Here is a 21,762-nt window from a genome sequence, read left to right as displayed (position 1 = left end):
TGCATTTTATTCTGTAATCGTACCTTTTATGACCTTTTATGAGTAAAATTTTTATAACAAAGTGAAACCTATAAATAAAAGGAGAAAAGTGTTACTCCCCTTTTTCAATTAAAATTGTTGGTAGAAAAGGAAAACTTTTTTTTTCTTAAACGCGGCTATCAAAAGTAGTATTATGTCTCAAATCGAGCTTGTTACGTTTGTATAAAGCTGAAAGTTTGCAGCTTTATGGGCGAAGAGAAGGAGCATCTTTCTTCTCGGTTAACTATATTCGTATCCAGACATTCTCCAACTTAAGTGAAAGTGGAAAAGTATTCTCCTCACGTACGGTTGACTTCACATTGAGATGCCTCATCATACGAGATACAAAGATCTTGGGAAAACTTTTTATGCCATGGATATTTCGAAGAAGCAGACTTCTGTAGCGTTAGCGTTAGACACCGACTGCTTATTCAAATTTGAAAAAGCCTTGAATATCTCGAATATTTAACGACGAACAGAGATACGCGATTTAGCAATATTTTCAATTAACATTTCAGCGAGAAGCTAAATGAATTCAATCATCTGCTACAGTTTGAAAAGAATAATATTGAGAGGAATCGACTGAAACGAGTAAAATTATGTAATAAAGTTTTAATCGTCTTTCAAGATATTTAAAAGAAATTTATAAGCGAGATTAAAAATACATTTAACAATGTATTTAAAATAATTTCAATTTCTCTCTCTCTCTCTCTCTCTCTCTCTCTCTCTCTCTCTCTCTCTCTCTCTCTCTCTCTCTCTCTCTCTCTCTCTCTCTCTCTCTCTCTCTCTCTCTCTCTCTCTCTCTCTCTCTCTCTCTCTCTCTCTCTCTCTCTCTCTCTCTCGGAAAAAGTATACAATTGTCAGTCTGAATGTATACACCAATTAGTTTCTTTTAAAATGTAAACTTTTACACATAAAACGTTGAATAAATGCAAAAAATAATATTTATTTAAATATATTTACATAACATCTGTATGTTTTGTATATATACTCTTCTTTACGAGTTTACAGACATATTACCGTGCAAGCATAAGGTGACATGAAAAAAAAACAGTCTTTTTCACGACATGTGTAACATATATAAGGCGCAATGGTCTCTTAGAAAGCTCGTTAGTTAGAGTTAGTAAGCTTATAGCACGACTCAAGATAATTCTTACAAGATAAAAACAAATGTAGGACTTAGACGAAAAAAATAATTTGGTGGTTGAAATATATGAATAATTTATTTTTAATAGAATTAATGTAATTTTGACGGCATTTATATCTGTAATCTAACTCAACACGCAAATATCAAATAATAATTAATATTATTTTAAATTAAAAAAGTAATCTTCGATCTCTATTCACAGAATGTACACAAATTATTGTTTAAACATTATAAATAATTTCAATGAACTGTATATGTATAAAAAGGTGTAAAAGTATTTTTACGTTTTCAGGCTTACAAAATACTTCTTACTTACTTCTATTTTAAAATAAAATTTTTCGGCTCTTGCGTACAGGGTAAAGTAAATAAAGTAATATTTTTAGATCATCGTGCTCCATCAGCACATTTCATTTATTTGCGAAAAATTTGATGAAAATTTTTCTCGCAAAATTATTTTGAAAACTTCTGCAAACGAGGAGTTATTTCAGTCTGATGCAATCATACTATTATACAGCTATCACAGCTGTTTTCATATTACGTACCTACATATTATATTTTATGTTTTACAAATAAAGTGATAGAATTTAACAAGTTATTTGTTAATTATATGGATCTTTCAAAAATGTTTTATTATTTATGTTTACATTATTTTCCAATTTCTGTTATAACCAGCTCTATCACATATATTTATCTTTTTCGTCGAGTGTCAAATACATAGATTCAAATAGAGAAACCTGAAAAGTGTCTGATACATTCATGTCTCACAGGAGTTAGGTACACCTACACATTATCATGTGTATATATGCAATATATTATTATTCACCAAAAGAAGACCCTCGGAGAATAGGCAGATGTTTGTTGGAACGATAGGTTGCGGCAAAATATTGGCGTTTCTCGAAGCTCAGTATACAACGCCCGAAATATTTCGCACGGATCTGTTTGGTATGCAAAGTAAGGAACGAGCTACGAATGACAGATAAGATTTATTTCCAAGATTGATTTTATATATATATATATATATATATAATCGCAATTGAATACTTTCGGAATGAACAGGAGATATATTGAGTACTCGAAGACATTATTCTCATTTTTGAAGAAAATATATACACTTGTTTTAGGACATACTATACATTGCTACAGAGAAAACGGAATGGAAACACATATAAATTCCGATTGATTGATATGGGATTTTAAAATGAAAACAACTTGTTTGTCGACGCAAATAACTCTTGCGTAAAAAATATGCTGGCGCGCAGTTAGCTTTCTATACAAATAATTAAAAAATAAACACAATTAAATTATACATAATTTATACATTTTTATATAATTATTTTTTACAGTAGCAGACGTTATTTAATTTTAAAAAATTTGTTCCCAAGTTTTGCTATATCAAGAAGCAATTATTTTTAATGATAAACTATGATTTTACTCAAGCGAAATTATCTGGAAACGTGGAATCATATATGGAAACGTGTTTTCAACGTGTACTCAAACGAGGTTAAAACAAGAATTTTCAAGCTTAGATTAAACCCAAGTATAATCCAAAATTAGTAAGTAAGCTTAAACTTTATTGTAATACTTGAAAATGTAAAGAGTGCTTTGGAATTGCCTTCTTATAATCTAAAAAAATAATAATATCGAAAAATCTAATTTAGCCTGTGTTTTTATTTATTATTGTAAAATCTAATTTATGATATTTTATATAATATATGTATATATTGTAAATAAATATATAATATTATTTATATTAAAAATATATGTATTAAAATAAATATACAATATTGTGTATATTAAGAAATAGAAAAATGGAAGAAGGAATTTTGATACATTTAAATTTATTTAAACGCTCTAAATAAATCTGAATTAAATGATTCCTAACGCAGATTTATTTTTATGTTATCTCACATTTGACGTAAGAAAATTATGTACAGTAGACTTGAAATCTCTAATAATAGGGTAACAGTTTTTACTACGTGACTGCTAGCAGGTGTAGCAAAGTACTGGATAGCAAATTTGTGGCAACTCCACATAGGATTTTACCTGAATTTGATCCTTTCCGTGTGCAGTCCCGTTTTCCCCGTCTTGTGGTTTCCATTCATCCTACACGTAGCACAACCTCCACTAGGTATAATTAAACTAGCATTTAATTAAATTATTTGCCATTGATTCGAGTTACGAACCTTCACATACAAATGTCATAATTTGTTACAGAAGCTGTAACACAATTTATCGAGGTAAAGGGACGATGTTTTATATTTAGAAATAAATAGTAAAAGATTGGTAATATAATAATTGATACTAATCGTTTTATTAATATTTATTGACATAACAAAATTCAACATAATTTAATTGATACGCATAAATATAAATCTATTATGTGATAGTAATATATAATTAACGTACACATTTTTTCATCATTAAAGTTTTCGACGTATAATATTACACCTGATATTATGCATGAATTACACAGTTATATAATTTACTTTTACACTGAGATATATTTTATACTTTTTAAATTATACACCGTGATGGCTTAGAAAGGATATAATTAACAATAAAATTAATTGAATTAGTTTAATATTAATGAGTTTGAATTATATACTTATATACTAATAACTAAAATATTGCTTCCTCATAGAGAAAGCTTTGTTTTCGTAAAAAATTTTGACGTAGAACTACGTCTTTGTCGACAGTAAGTAGGGGGTAACATTGGGAGCACAGATGCAAAAACATGTCACACTTTGAACGTTTATATCTTCCAAACTAATAATTATAGAGTAATGATTAATACGTTATTAGATAGTTTATAAGATAAATACGTTTATTGACTCCCCTCGGGGTTGCAAGGCGTTTTGTAGGGACGTTCCCAACCCTTTATTCAATTCTCATCCAATACTACCCTTCTCCTCTCACTTAACCCTTTGGACCAACGGCTTAACGTCTCTTTCCGAAATACGAAGCCCAGTTTGCTTCGCACAAGAGCCTATCTTGCACGGAGGGCGCAGCTTTCGGAAAAAACATTTCATGTTTACATGGCTCTAGTGGACTCGAACCTGGTTCTTCAGATTACGAGTCTGGCCGGTCTGGCGCTCTACCACTAGACCACACTGCCGCCTATTAGATAGTTTATATAGTCCCATTTCCTCTCGAAAGTTTTAAAAGTCTCAAAAAGCTTCCTAAATGAGGAAGCCAAACAATATTATAAGCAAATAATTATGCTCAGGTCTCAACCACTTTCAATTTTGGCAATTTAATATTAATTATTGGCAATTTTTCTAATTCTATTATATTCTTCAGTCTTTTCTACCCCTATTTCATATACAATGCTTTAAGTTTGGTTGATTAGACTCAGCTTTATTAAGCTATGTATTTATTTTCGCTTATATATAACTCCAGAACTAATCAACCAAATTTTAAAGAATTATATATGAAATGGGGGTAGAAAAGACTGAAGAATATAATGGAATTAGAAAAGTTGCCAATAATTAATAATAAATTGCCAAAAAAGAAGAATTATTGAAAGTGGTTGAGACTTGAGCATAATTATTTGCTTATAATTGTTTGGCTTCTTTATTGAGGAAGCTTTTTGAGACTTTCGAGACTTTTGAGAGGAAATGGGACTATATAAGCTATCTAATGACGTATTAATCATTACTCTACGATTATTAGTTTCGAAGATATAAACGTTCAATTTAAATTTAAAATTTTTTTAAATATAAATTTTCGAATTTTTTATAAATATTCTGTAATATCCTAGGTAGGGTTTTTCAACTAATATATTGATCTGAAAAAATATTAAACAATATATTGAGAAAATGTCAAATTTTTATTCAAATTAATTTTTCTTTATTTATTGTCTATTTTTTGTGAAGATTATATAAAAATAAAAAAGTGTGCAAATTAGAAACTTGCACATTGCTTTCTCTCCATTTTTTCCACTTATATCGATTAGTATTTAATAATAGCAACATGTACTGATCAATTAAAGATTAAAAGATATTTAATTAAGAAAAAATATTAAAAGAAATAAAGATATCTTTACTAAAACTTCCAATATTGATTATCTGATGAACTTATCCTATCATTGTTATCGACTGAACTTAAATTATCAAAAAGTATATAAAGAAAATTATATTTTTAAATTTAATATAATATAATAATTATAATAATTATAATAATCTATGCATTGTTTTGTATAAAATAACTTAATAACTTTCTTAAATCTTAATAATTATTAGTTTTTTTTCTAACTACGTTATTGACTAAACAGATTATCATCCGTTGAAAAAATTTCATTCTGTGATTCTTTATGAATTTACAATCAGTGCAACCAACGAATTTTGCCCAAATAAGATTAAGTAAAAATACAAATTCTCATGTAGATATCTTTACGTGAAAATTAATTTTACAAAAAAATATAAACTATAAAAATATGAAAAATAAATTTGGACAATTATTTCTTTATTGATTTGACAATTTTATTTGAATTCATTTTTACTTGTTAACTGTACCAACAACTGAAACTTGATATGGCTCTCGATGAATTTTGCACAAATTCCAATCGTCAGAAGGAATAGGATACCACAGACTGGTATCGGATGACCGATCAATAAAAGATTACATCTCCGTTTCTACATTAACATCTATGCCATCGTTATCGTATATCTATTTCTATTATATTAGTTAGAAAACGAGTCTTTATATATATATAATAATTTTTTAAATTATTGTCAAGCATTGAAATTGACAGATGGATGTATTAAACGTATAACGTATACCACCTATGTATTACAGGTTGATACAGCTTCGATCAGATGTCACCACTTTTACTACACTGGGAAAAAAAATTTGGTTAAAATATGCCCAACAAAACTGTTTAGGTGCTATCTGTGTTACTTATGTTTTGTTGTTACAACGTAATATTTTTGTTGTAGCAACCAAAAATCTTTAACTATATGAATTTTTTTATGGGAAACAAAAGCGTTTAGTAATGTAAATTGCTTTATTGCAACAAAAAATTTTAATTACTGAAATCAAATATTTTGTTTAAAGATATTAATTTTTTTATGATTTATATATATATAAATCATAATATATATAAACATTATATATTTAAATTATGTGTATATACTATGTGGGGTAGGTTGTCAGGAGTGAGCATGCTCTAACTGACAAGCTTGAATGCTGGAGAAGACCCGCTGAGCTGCCCTAGATATAAGGGTCGATGTCGAATCTTCCTTACGAGAAAAATACCGGCGATGCGCCGCGTAGCGAAGTGAGAAAACGTCTTAACTAACTGTTTAGTTAAGTCATTTTTTAACAGCAACGAAATATTTTTGGTTGCTATAACAAAAGTATTACGTTGTAACAACAAAACATAAGTAACACAGATATTTGTTTACAGCAACTAAACAGTTTTGTTGGGCATATTTTAACCAAATTTTTTTGTTGTTAGAACAAAATTTTGGTTTGTACAACAAAACATTTTTCCTAGTGTATTCTTGTTTGTATTTGAAATCGCAGACCTTGAAATCTTATCAAACACAAGCATAAATAACTATTATATCTCTAGTACTTTAGACTTTTATATATTCTGTGATTAATACTGTAAATAAAATTACATGCAAAAGACTAATTTAACCAAAAATATTACACTTAATAAATTTTATATTAGAATATAAAAATATGTTTAAAACATAACGTACATATAACAAAATTATTATACAACAAAATTGTTATCAGCTAAAATATGATAAAAATGCAAATTTTATAAAAGCAAGATGGAGCAATAAATCCGAATTTGTTGTATTTTGAGTACCGTTTTTTCACGTTTTTTCTCAAAATTCAAATGTCCGTCATTTTTTTAATTTTCGACTTTTTATTCATATTATAGGTTCAAGCTCCAACAAATATTATATATTTCATGAAAATTTTTGGATTTTTGATTTCTGATAATTTTTACAGGTGCTAGAGTGATTGCCAATTGGACATCTTTTTTTGACGCGGTCACGATGCACCACGTGTAACACCATTCCACGGCAGTAATTTCTATTAAAAAAAATTTTTCTATGTACTCTTAGACTCCATAAATAAGTGTCAAAAACCTTCAGTTATTCATTTACTTCCTTCTATGAAAAAAAAATTCAAGAAAATCACCTTACTTTTGGGTCGCTAGATGAGAACCTCCCCTTAAGTCTGGAAGCAGTTACCAAGAAGTTGGTATTACTCGCGGCCCTAGCGTCCGGACAACGTTGCCAGACTTTAGCTCTCCTAAAAATTTCTCAAATTTCCTTTCATGCGGAAAGGGTTTTCCTTCGGGTCCCGGATCGAGTAAAAACGTCGGCACCGGGGAGATCTCAGCCTCTTTTAATATTTCCACGATTCGTAGACAACGACAATCTCTGCCTGTTCAAGCTCCTGGAGCATTATATTTCGCGAACTTCAGCCCTTCGTTCCGAGGGCTGCGATTCATTGTTTATTTCGTATAAACGCCCCCACGGTCCCGTTTCAGTACAAACGATTAGTAGGTGGATTCGCGAATCTTTCCAAAACTATGGGATCAGCGATTCGTTTGCGGCCCATAGCACGCGTCACGCGTCAACCTCGCTGGCGGCACGTAGAGGTGTCGCAATGGATAGTATTTACAGAGCGGCCAATTGGTCTGAGTCCTCACGGGTATTTGCCAATTTTTACAATAGGCCAATAGTGAATCCGGATGAGTTTGCGAACAGTATTTTGTCCGCCTGATTTCCTCTCCGTTTAGTTTGTATGATTCATAATATTATGTTATACATAATGTACCGAAGCACCTTATGTACAAGCCTTGTCCGAATATAAGTGACGAAATTATTCTAACCGAAACTTTTGTACACTTTCCTGCCCTAATAGGTAACCGGCAAATCGCACGCTTTGAACATCTACATTATTATTGTTCATCCGGACGAGGCCCCTAGACATAATTGTAAGATTAAACGAACTTACCAAGTGAAGTTCGATCTTAATTATGTCGGGGCCTCGTCCGGATGAACTTCCCACCCTAGAGATAACGAAATTCTCTCTCCTCCCTCTGATCTGGTTTCACTATAGTTCAGACCGGATGTTCTTGAACGATTTGCCCCGGCTTTGAAACATGAGATGTCCGCGCCAAGGGACGCGCGGGATTGGTCCGCCCGTTTGGTAGCGCGACTTTTTATTGGTGCAGGATATGAACCCTGTTGGCATATGCGCGCATGTGTGCGTGCGGGGGAAGCTTACTTTCATTGTACTACACAAGCGCATACGCATGCCCGTACGCACACATATTACATCATACATAATATTTATATAATATGTAATAATAGTTATTGTATTATTTTTTTAGGATTATTATTATTTATTATTATTATTATTATTATTATTGTATTTTATTATATTTACGTTTTGACATTAATATTTCTTTATGAATTTTATTTTAGGTTATGTATGCAGTTTTTTATGTTTTTATTGGTTTAATTATTAGTATATCAACAATAAATATGCATCCCTTACTTGCACTGTGTGCTCGCCTCTGCATATGAAACAGAAATTTGTTGCGGCCACTTTCGACACCCTATATCTCGAATACTACCCGTCTTAAAAATTTAACCCAAAGACCAACGGGAAGCTGACATCATGTATAATGAGATTTGAAACTTACGCCGACCGCAAAAATTTCGAAATAAATTTTTTCAACAATATTTAAATCATTAAAAATTACGGTAAACTGAGGAAAAAAGAGCAACATTATTCTAGCATCTGTTGTTGGTATAATTGTTGGTCACATATTAATGCCGAATATACTGTTTTTCAGGAAATTTTATAAGCTTCAAATTTGGTCTGAAGCATTTTGTACGTATCTCTCATAGAAACTGAGAAAATTACAAAAAAGTGTGGAAAAACCCCATTTTTTTACGAAAACTCTTAAGAAAGGCATAATTGAAATGACAATTCTTTAAAAACTTTCATTTTAAAACCGGTTCCACTGCAGGATCACATACATATGCATATAAACTTTTGAAAAAATGTCGATATTATTTTTTCTAAAGTATTTTTATGTCATGTTTTGTAAAAAAAACTATAAATTATTAAGAAATTTTTAACATAAACAAATATTTAAAAGGCTATATCTCTGGAAGTATTCATCACAGAAGGTCAAATAAAAAATCATTTTAAAGATAATTTAATAAACTTCAAGAAACATGTGTATTTTTTTAAAAAAGATAACTCGGAAGTCCGCCATTTTGAGAAGTGTACCTAAAAACCGTTTCTTTTACGGATATCAAAAATACTTTAGTCGTATTAGGGTCGATTCAGACACAGCCGTGCCGTACCCGTACCGTATCCGTATCGTTAACATTAGACAAGGCTGGAGACACATTAGACAAGGATGGAGACAATAGGAATCCTTGTCTAATGTTTCTGTTCGTGATACGGTACGGGTACGGCACGGCTGTGTCTGAATCGACCTTTAGTCGTATTAGTCGTATGCAAATCGGTCAAAAACCAAAATAATGAAAATTTAATAACCTTTCTATTTGATTTGAACAATTTTTTACGTAGGACTACCCATTTCCGACTTATATTGCGAGGAAATATTTATTCTCATAATTTCCGAAAGTCAAAATTTCATTTAAACCGTAATATTTCCAGAAATATTAGTCGCGCGGTATAACATAAATAATGCATTTTGTAGGTAATTTAATTCTCTTTCACTTTCATTGTATGCATTTTTTACTTTCGGACAGCCAGAACAGATATTTTGAAAAAACGCTCGAAGAAACAGCTCTTTCCTCATTTGCCCGATGCTTCAAAAAAATCTATCTCGGGAACTAATGGTCGTACGAAGTTCTATAAAAAACCAAATTGCGAGGAATTTTATCAGCTACATTTTCGCTCTGAATGTTCTTTTCCGTGAAACTAATAATTTCCGAGTTATTCGCAAAAAACCCATTTTTGTACTCTTTTTTTCAAGATGGCGCAGCCGGCTCACGCTCTATGTATGGGGACTTTTAGTATGTTTAAAAGAACACTAAAATGAACCTGTATACCAATTTCCAGCTTGCCGGCAATTTTTTCATTCAAACGCCCAAAAATAATCTAATTTGACTGGGCTACTTATGTATCAATGTATAATTTATATTATATTATATACATATGTACACAAATCAACATATAGAATAAAGAAGCTGTTTTCCTGTCACGTTGCAATGTCTCAGTTTATTATATCCATTTTTACTTACAGGTTCAGCAGTTAAGTATCATTTATACGTCAGGACGCGCATCATTATATAATATATATGTGCACCTTCGTACATGGCTCGCATATAGAGATGCAATATAAATAAAAATCGATTTCTACTTGATAACATCTATGTCACAATTTTTTTTATTCGAACCTTAGTTTATTCACATATACATTAATTTGAATTGCCAATTTGCAGTAGACATTTGATGTTATGCGTGGCAAATATATATTTCTAAATATCGACCATATACCCACAATCAGAGAGCATGCCGCATTATTCTAAAAGTACATTATAATGCATTTGTATAATTATCACATAACATACATTATATTGTTTATAAACTACATACGCGTAAGAAAAAAATAAGACGAATGGCGAGAGATAATCAAGTAGTCGAGAATAAAAAAATGTATAAAGAAAATGTAAGGTGCTTTTTTGAGAATTTTTAAAATTAAGATTATTGGACAGATAGAATATATTGTCTACGATTCAGTGGCAATTACATTTTCAGTTTGATCTCACGCTGTTTCTGTGTGTTTAGAAAACACTTAAAATATTATATCTATACATAATTATCAAAGTAATTTTCTGTCTGGCGTGTACGTTATAAAGTAGTACGAATTATAAGATATTAAAAACAAAATATTCCGAATATACATCTTTAATTGTATTATCTCTTCATTAATATTCACGTGCACGCAACATCATTTTAATTTTAATTTTAACAAGAATTATTTTCACGAAACGTGCAAGGAATTCGAGGCACATTTCAATACAATCTATATACGAATAAATAACAGCGAAATAATACGACAGAACTTATTCTCATCATGTCGGAATTGTTTACAGATGAAGAATTTGCTATTTTAATTTTCCGACGATAGAATTAAATTGATCGAGCATGAAATGCACATTAATCATACATTTTCCAACCCGTCGGGCACAATTTTGATGATCGTCCGTTTCACGGATCTACAGCGAGTAATCTATAATAAAAGCACGGCCGTGTGTCGGGAGGGAAATATATAACGCGCAAGTGTGTACATACTTTCTCCACGATCTAGACAATACGCTTTTATATATGGTCTCACATAGGCTCCACGCGGCTATTTTTATTACCTGCACTTCTTTTAATCATGCTATTGCCTAAGGCTAATTATATTTATTTGCTAGATATTGTGTACCGTCTACCGGTCTTCCTCCCCCTTTTTAGCGCTAAGCAGCCTTTACTGCCTACCCATTATCACGCTATGTTTATATGCATATTTGTATACACGCTACATGGCGCCCGCTTAATAAGTTAGTTGTTTTTTTTTTCCTACAAAGTCTGTTATCTCTGTACAATAAGCGCACCGCTACTTGTGCCCCCCCCCCCTGCACTTATATATTTAAATATAGCCTACATATCGTACAGAGAGAAGTTTACTACACGTTAGAGTAACTGCGACGTATCGTTTCCTTCTCGATCAGTTAAGCTGATCTTTGGACTTAAGTTTTATTAAGCGGAGTATCATTTACACTGTTACGTGTATCGATATCGATCGTATCGAAGAATCCGGGCGTTCGGAGAAATATTTTGATGCAAGTTGATTTTTTCTTTTTATTGACGAAGCACAGTAATAATTTATGTTGTTATTCTACTACTAATTATAATGACGCCAACATCCTAGATAGCCAAGACACAGAAGCGGAACGTGTTCTTTTTCGTTATCGATTATTATCGCAACGATCTTTTTTTTCATGTTCTCTAACGATAAATTATTATCGCGTATTATCATTCTACTCTTGCATGCAACTCGACATACACGTGAAGAGACACGAGGCGTACCCCGAAATTCTTCAAAGCTTAGGAAAGCATGTAAACGTATCGCTAATTTATTCAAGCGTGACTTACAATTAATAATATAAATTAATCGTAAATTGAGAATTTACGAGTAAAATGATTTTATATGTCAGGAGCAGAATCTCAAATCGGTTTGAAACGCTCTATTAGTGCTCCTGCGGATGAACATTTCAATTAGGTCTGTCATTTTAACTTTAAGATGACTTTAACGTCTAAAACGTATATAATTGATTTAAATATATTTAGCGTAATGAAGAAACAGGATAAAACTCTCGCTATTGGCAGTGAATTTTGGAAGATATCCAAAGTGCCAAAAATGTCCCCGTAACGGCATTTCCCAATGCCATGCCATTCATGCAATGTATATAAAATCCTTATTTATTTTTCTTAATCGGGACACTTTGTACTTTCTGTGGAAGAACATGACGCGTTTCTAACGATAAGAGGTTGCAGCAGAATTGTCAGATAAAATTTACGAGCGAAGCGATACGTATCAAATTATATAAAGGTAGAAAACTATACGACAAAGTCTATAATATAATCCCGAATAGAATAAAAAAATTTGCTACTTCTGATCAATCGGCAACTAAAAACGATATTTGCTTCTTGGACGTTCTTTTTAATCCCATGTTAAAACTATGAGTAGAAATAAAAATATAACAGATAGGAAAAACGTGCATCTTGCGAGAGTCAAACTGACATGAGTTTATTTAATTAAGCACCTTTTCTGTCCTAATTTCGTGTAGCATATAACAAGTTCATAGTTATAAAGTTTGAGAATTATTTAGACTGGCGAAGCGCCAGAATTTTACTTAAGTAACATCTAATTGAGAGCTGTTCTTAAGGTCCTAAGGTATATTGATGATATTCAATTGAATATATATTGTCATTTTCTCAAAATGTGCACTGATTTCACTGAAAAGCAATTAGATGAGGAAAGAAAGTTATTTTTTCGTTTAACAATTTTAATGTTTGGCTGATGCAAATAGACATTGCATGTAGATACCATTGATTATAGATTCATTTCAGTACCACGCTAATAAAATGATGATGCAAATGATAATGAGAAATGACAATTTATTTTTTGGGGGATATATATAGCTCTTGTGTGTGTATAATATAAATATAAAAATGTAAATCTCCATTTCGTTCACTCACTCTTCGTCAAGTGCTAATTAATTTATTAACTATTTTATCGCTTTTACACCGCAAGCATTGCAGCTATCTTCAATTATACACGTTTTTGATAAATTAGTTCTATTAATTAACAGGAGTTACAATTTTGATTTTCTCTGCATTGCAATTGCGTATGTACGTGTATGTATATTTGATTCATCCGCAAACAAGAATAATAGAGGTAATGCCATTATGAATGTTATTAAAATATAACGAGAGATATGTGGATATGAATTATTTGTTACCATTTGTGTTCACGTGCATTTTGTTCGTAATTTGCAGTAATCGCGAGATACACATGCATTTGATATAAAATGGAATGAAAAAAATTAGGCGTTGCTGAGAGGAAAAATATATTTTCAAAGATAAGCAATACTGAAACGAAGCTTCGTGATGCCACGGAGTTTATAATCACAGTCTGCTAGTAACTTTAAATAATTGTTCGCACCTGCGGCACAATAACTATTGCGTACACACAACAAACTTTTTAATTAAAATGCATAATATACATAAAACATGGCTAATACTAATGATAAAAATACCAAAGTTTATAATAAGGTAAGAAATAATTAGTCAAACCGAAGTAATTAATTAAGTAATCAATTATTAACTAAATAATCAATTTTAAATACTTAATAAGACAACATATTCTCTGCGTGTCATCATAGATGCGAACGTAATGCCACGAAACGTCAATCAGACATAGATGGAAGCTCGTTTGTGAGAAGAGTACCAGGTGTCACAAAATTCGAAGAGAAAAGGCCTGTGCTTATTAGGCCATCTCAAGGCAGTGTATATTCCGATCAACGATCGAAAGCCGTAAGAAAATCGTCAATTGTCCGATACTTCTATGAAGGCGAGCTACCTCAAGCTGATTCGTTGTTTGTAAAAATAACAAAAGAAAAAGAGACAGTACGTTTAAATAACTCGTGAGACATTTGAAATTTTCCGCCGAAAATCAATAATGTAACGCGAAAACGCTCCACGATTACTGCGTACAACAAGAGGAGACGGTCCTTTATTCGAAGCGACTGGCGTTTTGATAATACAGCCGATCTTTTACTCACAAAGCGACTGGATGTTTTACAGTACACACAGTCGGATATATCAATATCTTATATTACTTAATATTTTCACTTTTCGTCTTTCATGATGAACGATGTTCCTTCGTTTGGCTTACTATTAAATGTTTACTATTAAATTACGTAATTGCTACTTTAACGACAACGCTTTAACGCGTTCTCCTCGCGGCGTTAAATCTCTCGCAAGCTCTCTCTACGGTACGGACCAGTTATTTAGGAATGCATCTCCGGTTCAGCATAGCGTTTATTATTGTGGTACACATATAATTGCCTAAGACTACATGTACATACAACTGTTATACGCGCGCGTCCTGCTCACATAAACGTTAACAAATATTCACACATGTGTACAGCGTATGTACATACGAGTATTAATGACTTTCGATCGACTCCGAGTGCGTATTATATGTACAAAAGGCGCGTAACACCTGACTTCGCCGGCGAGGTCTTAAAATATTATTCTCATTTTATTTATTGTCCGAGTTCACCACAGTTAACGACAAGTGAGTGTAATTCGGTATTAAATATGGAAGGCCATCTCTTATCCGCAAAAAAAAACGAAAGAAAGAACAGTCCGTCATTTACGTTAGCTACATTATCGAAACGAGTATTCCGTCGAACGATCCACAGTATATATTTTTACGTCATATGAAAATCACCCCTCAGTATCCTGGTGAAGGTCTTCTTGAACTGCTGATTCGCCAGGGCGTAGCAGAAGGGATTCATGGGACTGTTGGCGTAGCACAGAAAGTATGAGAACATGAAAAGGTGCTCGTTCGTGCACGGTGGATTCGAGCAGAACCCCTCTACCAGCGCCAGTACGTGATAAGGTGTCCAGCAGGCGACGAACGCCCCCAGAATGAAGGATATCGTGCGAAAAGCTTTGCGCGCTCGATTCTCCGTCCGCGACTTTTGCCGGCCTATCGTGAGATCCTTCCTCTGAGTTTTGGCCTTCAATCGTTTCCCGATAGACTTGACGAAATCGCGCCTGGAGCCGCTCTGCTCCGCGTCCGACGTTTCCTTCTTCTTCTTCGACTGAGTCTTCGTCTCCTGGCTGTTCGTCGCACCCGAGGTCGTCGGCATTATGCTGCTGGACGACGAGTTATGCGGCAGGTTACCGCTTCCCTTGATGGGTTGATCCGTCGTGCTGTTAGACGATTCTATCTGCATAACGGTCGTCGTGACCACCGTCGTCACCGGTTGACGCTTCGATCCGTCGGCATTGACGGAGACCTTCGTGTGTACCTTGCTGATGGGCGACGTCTGCGACGCGACGTTCGCCTGATGAGTGATGAACACGCGCGGCGGGTGCGTTTGACTCGATGCGTTGGACATCGCGGGTGGATGGTGCTGTTTGCCCTGTGCGATTTGAACGAGCTGACCGGTACCGGTCTGCTGCGCCGTCGCTCTGATCAGAGCGGCCTGTAACAGGCTGGTACTCGAGCCGGCCACCGCCACGGCGTTACCCAGAACGGGCGACGGGGGTGCCGTGGACAGCGGATTCGCCAGACTGCAGGAGAAGGAAGACGGTGGACTCTCGTAAGAGGGACTGGGCAGGATGATGGAGCTCTCGTCCATGTACCGTAAATCACCGCCGTCCAGACCGGTGAGAATGTCGTAGGTGCCGTGACCGTGGGAGCGTACGATCAACGATCTGGGCCGGTCGGTCGACGAGGACGTTGTCGGACTGTCCGACACCGGCGGGCTACTTTGGAACTGCATGGGCGGCGGTATAATGATATTCTGTTGACTGCCGCTGATCGACGCTCGCTTAAGTTGAGCGGGCGGCGTCACCTCAATCGAGACGATCGACGGTTGATTGCCGTCGGCGTCGGCGTTCGACCGTAAGGATTGCTCCGGCGTCAGCGTCCGGCTGCTGGACTTGTCAGGCTCGGCGGGATTGTCGGTGTCCAGAAGACTGAGCTCCTGTATCTTCGGCAGTGTTTGAGCTTTCTGCGTCGGCGTGTCGCGCGTAGGACTCACCGGCAACAGTTTCCGCGCCGTTGGCACACTCAGCTCGACCTTGATCGGCACGACGCCGTTCAAACGGCCGTTAGTGGCGAAAACTTGGAGAGCGCCGGATTGGGCCACCAGACCCGCCAGCGAGGATCGCTTTCTGATGGTGTTGACCTGTTGCGCGTTACCGGTGGTGCTCTCCTCGTCGGAATCGAAGGCGGGACTGCTGGAGCGTTCGGACTTTTCGGTCTCCGCCACCGTGATGGTCGCGGCAACGTTCTTGCCCGCGGAATCCGGCGCCGTCGCGCCATCGGTGATCTTCGCGGCCGTTTTCTGCCCGGTAGTCGCGTCCGCCCCGGTGACGCCGCTGTCGTCCATCGACGTGGCGCCGATCTTCGGTTTATCCTGGCTCAGCAAGGTGCTCTGCGTTTTAGAAATACCTATACCGGCGGCGCGACCGGCCATACCGGACATCGCGCCGGCGCTCAGCGCGACCATCGACTGCATCTTCCGCTGCTTGGCCTCGCTCTTCTTCTGCATGTCATAGGCGGTTTTGTATATGCCGCCGTAAAGGATAAAGAGAACGATCAGCGTTGTCCAATAATACCCTATTATCAGCGCGGTATTGAATATCGGATCCTTGAGGAACTGCACGGCGCACTGGCCCGGATTTAGGTCTCGGTAACCGATGAAGTGCTCCCAGCCGAAGATGCTGATGAAAAATAGTAGCGCCGGGATGATCCAGGTGATGGTCACCATCCAGATCACGCGCTGCTTCGTCCGCCAGCTGCGGTACTGCGCGGCTATCTTCACCGAGCAGAAGCGGTCGATCGTGATCAGGAGAACGGTGTACTGGGACACAAGGCATACCGTATAGTCCACCGACAGCCACAGATCGCAGAGGAGAGGTCCCAGATTCCAATATCCCATTAACACGTAGACTGTGTAGAACGGCATCGACACGGTGCCTGCGCACAACAATTACAATCGTTACTTGTATGGTCTAGTTTCTGTTGCCACGTGTATCTGATTACTCGTATTCTCTGCATTCAGACGGACCATCGCGATAACCAAATTACATATCTGTCGTTGATTATCATCACGATGAATACATCGGGATACGTTCATAACAGAGAGAGATTTGCATTAGAAATACTGTCAAACGTTTCTGAAGCCATGCCCTATCAACATCCTATCAAAGATAGCGAATCGAAATGCAACGTGCTGCAAACCATACTGTAATTAAATTTAAAATCAAAATATCGACAACTAATGAACGTAGTTAATGTAAATTTTAACCCTCGGTTGTGACACGGGGTCAAAATGACCCCAACCAATTTTCAAACAGCTGCATGCTGTTCAAAAACTAACAGTTTAAGTGGATCTAAAAAAATTCTACAATTAAGTTTAAACATTGTAGAATGTATTCTCATTATAAAAAATTAACTTTTTGAGTAGCATCATGTTCAAAAAATCTTTTTAAAAAATGTTCAAGAAAGAAATGTGACAACCGAGGGTTAAAATTCGGTATAAATATATATATTTTTTTTACCAGCGATATATACTTATATATTTCATAATTAATAATACTTTAGCATAACTTCTGAAAGTCATATAAGATATAAAATTACTTGATATTGTCATACGAGTTAACGACATCAAAAATGTTTAGCAGAATTTTGGAAAACTATGAATTTATAAAATCTCTCTATTGTAGTATTAAATAATAATAATTAATTGTAATAAATTACAAAGTTATTAAATTGGCGATTTCTTAAAATTTATTTGTAAATATTTATAGAAATATTGCCTTTATCTTCAAAATATTATCTTTATCTATAAAAATTTTTGCTCTTGGTGATGGCAGTCGTACGTGACATTTAAACATTCCAGAAAAATTTGAATCCCAATATGGTACCATTTTTATGAAACGACTCGACGTTTATTGAAAGAGGAGACGAAAATGTAAACGAAATGCGAGAATTTCGTTAGGACTTACCGATAAGCATATCAGTGGCAGCTAATGATGCTATGAAATAGTTGCTCGGTTGCCTGATGGCCCTATCTACGATGAATGCCAAAAGAACGAGGATGTTACCGCCGATAGTTAGCAGTATGCATATCGCCAGGCAGATAGCAATCAGTACGGTCTGCCAGAGCGTAAATGGTGGCAAAACGGGCATCAGAGATTCATCTGTTTGGTAGGACGTAAAGCTTTATCAGCAAATGGTACACGTGACATGGTGACGTTAATATAGAAGACGTCTATATAAATGCAACAGCATATTAACGGACTTAATATAATTTACTTGCATAAAAAATGATCGCATAATTTGTAAAAACAAAGAACAATCATATATGATTTTGCAGTGGAATGTATGTATTTTGAACGGTTTTACACGCAATTCGTAATATTCGCATTCTTGCTCCGCAACTCGCATGATTACGTACGACTTTATTTCAATTACATTACCCGACGTCGGCGAGGTCGTTGCGTTTCCGAAAGTCGAGGCATTCGTCGCATTTGTCGGGAACCAGTCGGGCAGAAGTTCCGCGTATTCACCGCTGTTCCAGCGCGGGTCATCCGGGTCAGGCCATGTTCCATTTAGCTGGGTACATTCTGCTGTCAAAATCTGGTTATACACGAGTCGACACAGGCGCTCCCGTTGTTTCTTCAGCTTCCTAAGAACAATGGAAAATTTTTTCTTTTACTATTAATTACAAAACGCGAAAATCGCGGAGGATTGTTCCGGATATTAATGCGACAATGAAAAATTCATTATAACGGATATCTTTTGCTAATTGGTACGAAGTAATACGAGTATGGCGCAGCTTTTATGGAAATAAATATGTAGCGCTCGCACCGAGATACCGCCACTGTGAAATTTCTCCACACGTAATTGACTGTAACAATAGGCCAAATCTAGGCTAATGATATTTCGTCCAAATAAAAGCATCGAGCATTTACGTAATTACAGACGCGAGAGAGATGAAATCGCGAGGATTAATTCCATTTGTGCTCGGCCGCTATATTTCTATCCCACACGTGTAAATTACATTTTACGCATAAAGAGAAGTTCGATAGTTCGATGAATCACAATGTTCCTATTCCTTCGTCGCGGCTGCTGTGTTTGTTACCATCGAAGAAAATGTGACACCGGTATTTCCTGATTCTCCGCGCACAGCGACATGCACGCGGCCCTACTCTCTCTCTCTCTCTCTCTCTCTCTCTCTCTCTCTCTCTCTCTCTCTCTCTCTCTCTCTCTCTCTCTCTCTCTCTCTCTCTCTCTCTCTCTCTGGAGCGTCGCATACAGTGAGGACACGAGAAACGAGTCAAAGGCTGAATACACCGGGCGCACAATGAGCTTGAAATAAGCATGAATGGAACCGCATTCAACCCCCGTGCCCGGTCTCATCGCCGGTAGGCAAAAAGCGAGACAGGGTACGCCTTAAAGAGGGCGAACCCATTTTTAAATCATTCAAGTAGTCGATTGGAACCTCCATATAGTCCTGAAATTACCCAGCGATAGTCCAGCTTTCCCCGTAATTCAGAGACTGAATGGCTTTGAATCAGAGCTATCAAACAATTCTTATCGTTATATTGCGCCACTTTAACAGCGAATCGCACGCTATTGTCCTTTATTCATTCTCGCGCAAGCGCATTTTTGTAATAAATTAAAACTATTAATGTCATTATCTTTATTCAAATAGTTTCTTTTACAAATATATCGAGATATAATCTTTTACAAATCACAGAATTACTTGAAAACTCCATCTTGCAATTTTGCTCGATACAATCTGACTACATAATATTTATGAACATATATTTTGTACATATTTCACACGTAAAAATAGCGATTCAACAGTTGAATCTGACAATTGATGTTAAAATAATGCAAACACTTTATGCATGAGCTGCCAATGCAGTTCCGGACACCCTATTATGAGACTGAATGAGAAATCTAACTCCAGCTTAGCGAGTCGTTTCAGCGAGGAGAGAACACGAGTCACACAGATTATCGCGTCTAAAGTTCGACTGCACCGGAGTTCTCACCGGAGGATAAAGCTGTTTGAGTATATGACCCGTGATAAGCCCTCGATTTTCGTGCTTTCTTCGACGTCAAAGAAATTCTCGGTATTCAACGTCGACAAGCATGGCATTACGTCACCGTAGGAGCATGTCGACGCAATGCACGGGTAATTTTTTGAATATTTCTAACTGTACGTTACATCATATAATTGTGCTTATAGAATCACCATTTTATTCACAGATGCGCAAAGTAAAATTTTTAAATTCACTTTAACTTTTTCATTTGACATTATTGGCATTTAAATTCGTAAGATGCTAACTAGGTCATTTTTACAAAACAATTGCAGATTTATAAAATCGAATTATACACGAATTTACATGTTTTAAAGTAAAATGAGAAAATTTATTAAAATTAATACGATTTGTTATTATATTTATAGTGAGAAATTTTTCGATATTAAGCATCGATATATTTAACGCTTGGAAATTTTTATTTCCGTAAATAAAATATGGCAGAAACGGTTTTTATTAATTTCTCCATCGCACGTTCAGCTCTACTTTCAGTGAATGTTACAAATTGATGAATCTCACGTTAACGTTATTACGATGGCAGATCCCCGGTGTATCTGAGGAATCGCGAGAATAAAGAATAAGGCATGAGATTCCTCTTTGTCTCCCCAGAGTAAATACTTTTGTTCTCGTTATTCGCGAGCATCTCTTTCTTGTATAGCCCTATCGTGAAATCATTCGTAAATACTTGTCCTCGTTATTGCTGTACTTCTATACGAATTTCGCGAAGCTATTGTGAAACCGCTCACTAAAAAAGAACCGACCGCTTTTAATTATCTGAAAGTCCATGTCGTTTCACTCACATAAAAGGAATTAGGAAAAGTGTTGTCGTAATAATGGCAAAGGAAATTTTTACTCAGCGAAAGAAAGGACGTTTGTTGACACAGCATGCTAATTTAGTCACAAATTTCATGAGTTATAATATGGAATGTTTGCATGAATAAGAAAAAAAAACGTTGAAAGAAAGAATACTTAGAGAATTGCAGTTTAATTAATTTTTTGGAATTAATATTTTAGTATAATAATTTGTAATCTTAATTAAGAAAAATTTACATAAAATTTGCTTGAAGCTTTATTTTAATGATAAATTGTTGTTGTTATAATTATTATACAATATTATTATATAATATCTCGAGTTTCTTGCTTCGCGAGAAGTATGTCCGTTTAACTGCTTA

The 21,762-nt window shown here is 35.4% G+C and overlaps 1 protein-coding gene across 1 annotated transcript in view; it reads right to left on the bottom strand.

Annotated features, from left to right (window-relative positions):
• Positions 1–10,382: 10,382 nt before the first annotated feature.
• Positions 10,383–21,762, bottom strand: part of Machr-b (muscarinic acetylcholine receptor) — a 51,671-nt gene continuing 40,291 nt past the window's right edge. Inside the window, exons 3-5 of the mRNA XM_071712935.1 lie at positions 18,962–19,170; positions 18,488–18,682; positions 10,383–17,456 (exon numbers count right to left, since the gene is read on the bottom strand). Coding sequence (XP_071569036.1) covers positions 15,172–17,456; positions 18,488–18,682; positions 18,962–19,170 — 2,689 coding nt within the window. The 3' untranslated portion in view covers positions 10,383–15,171. The remainder of the gene's footprint in view (positions 17,457–18,487; positions 18,683–18,961; positions 19,171–21,762) is intronic.

Source organism: Temnothorax nylanderi, unplaced genomic scaffold (genome assembly GCF_030848795.1).
Source record: "Temnothorax nylanderi isolate EJ_2023f unplaced genomic scaffold, tnyl_v1.0 TNYL_tig0117_pilon, whole genome shotgun sequence".
Classification (NCBI taxonomy): Eukaryota; Metazoa; Arthropoda; class Insecta; order Hymenoptera; family Formicidae; genus Temnothorax; species Temnothorax nylanderi.
This window is presented reverse-complemented; position numbering and strand designations above follow the sequence as displayed.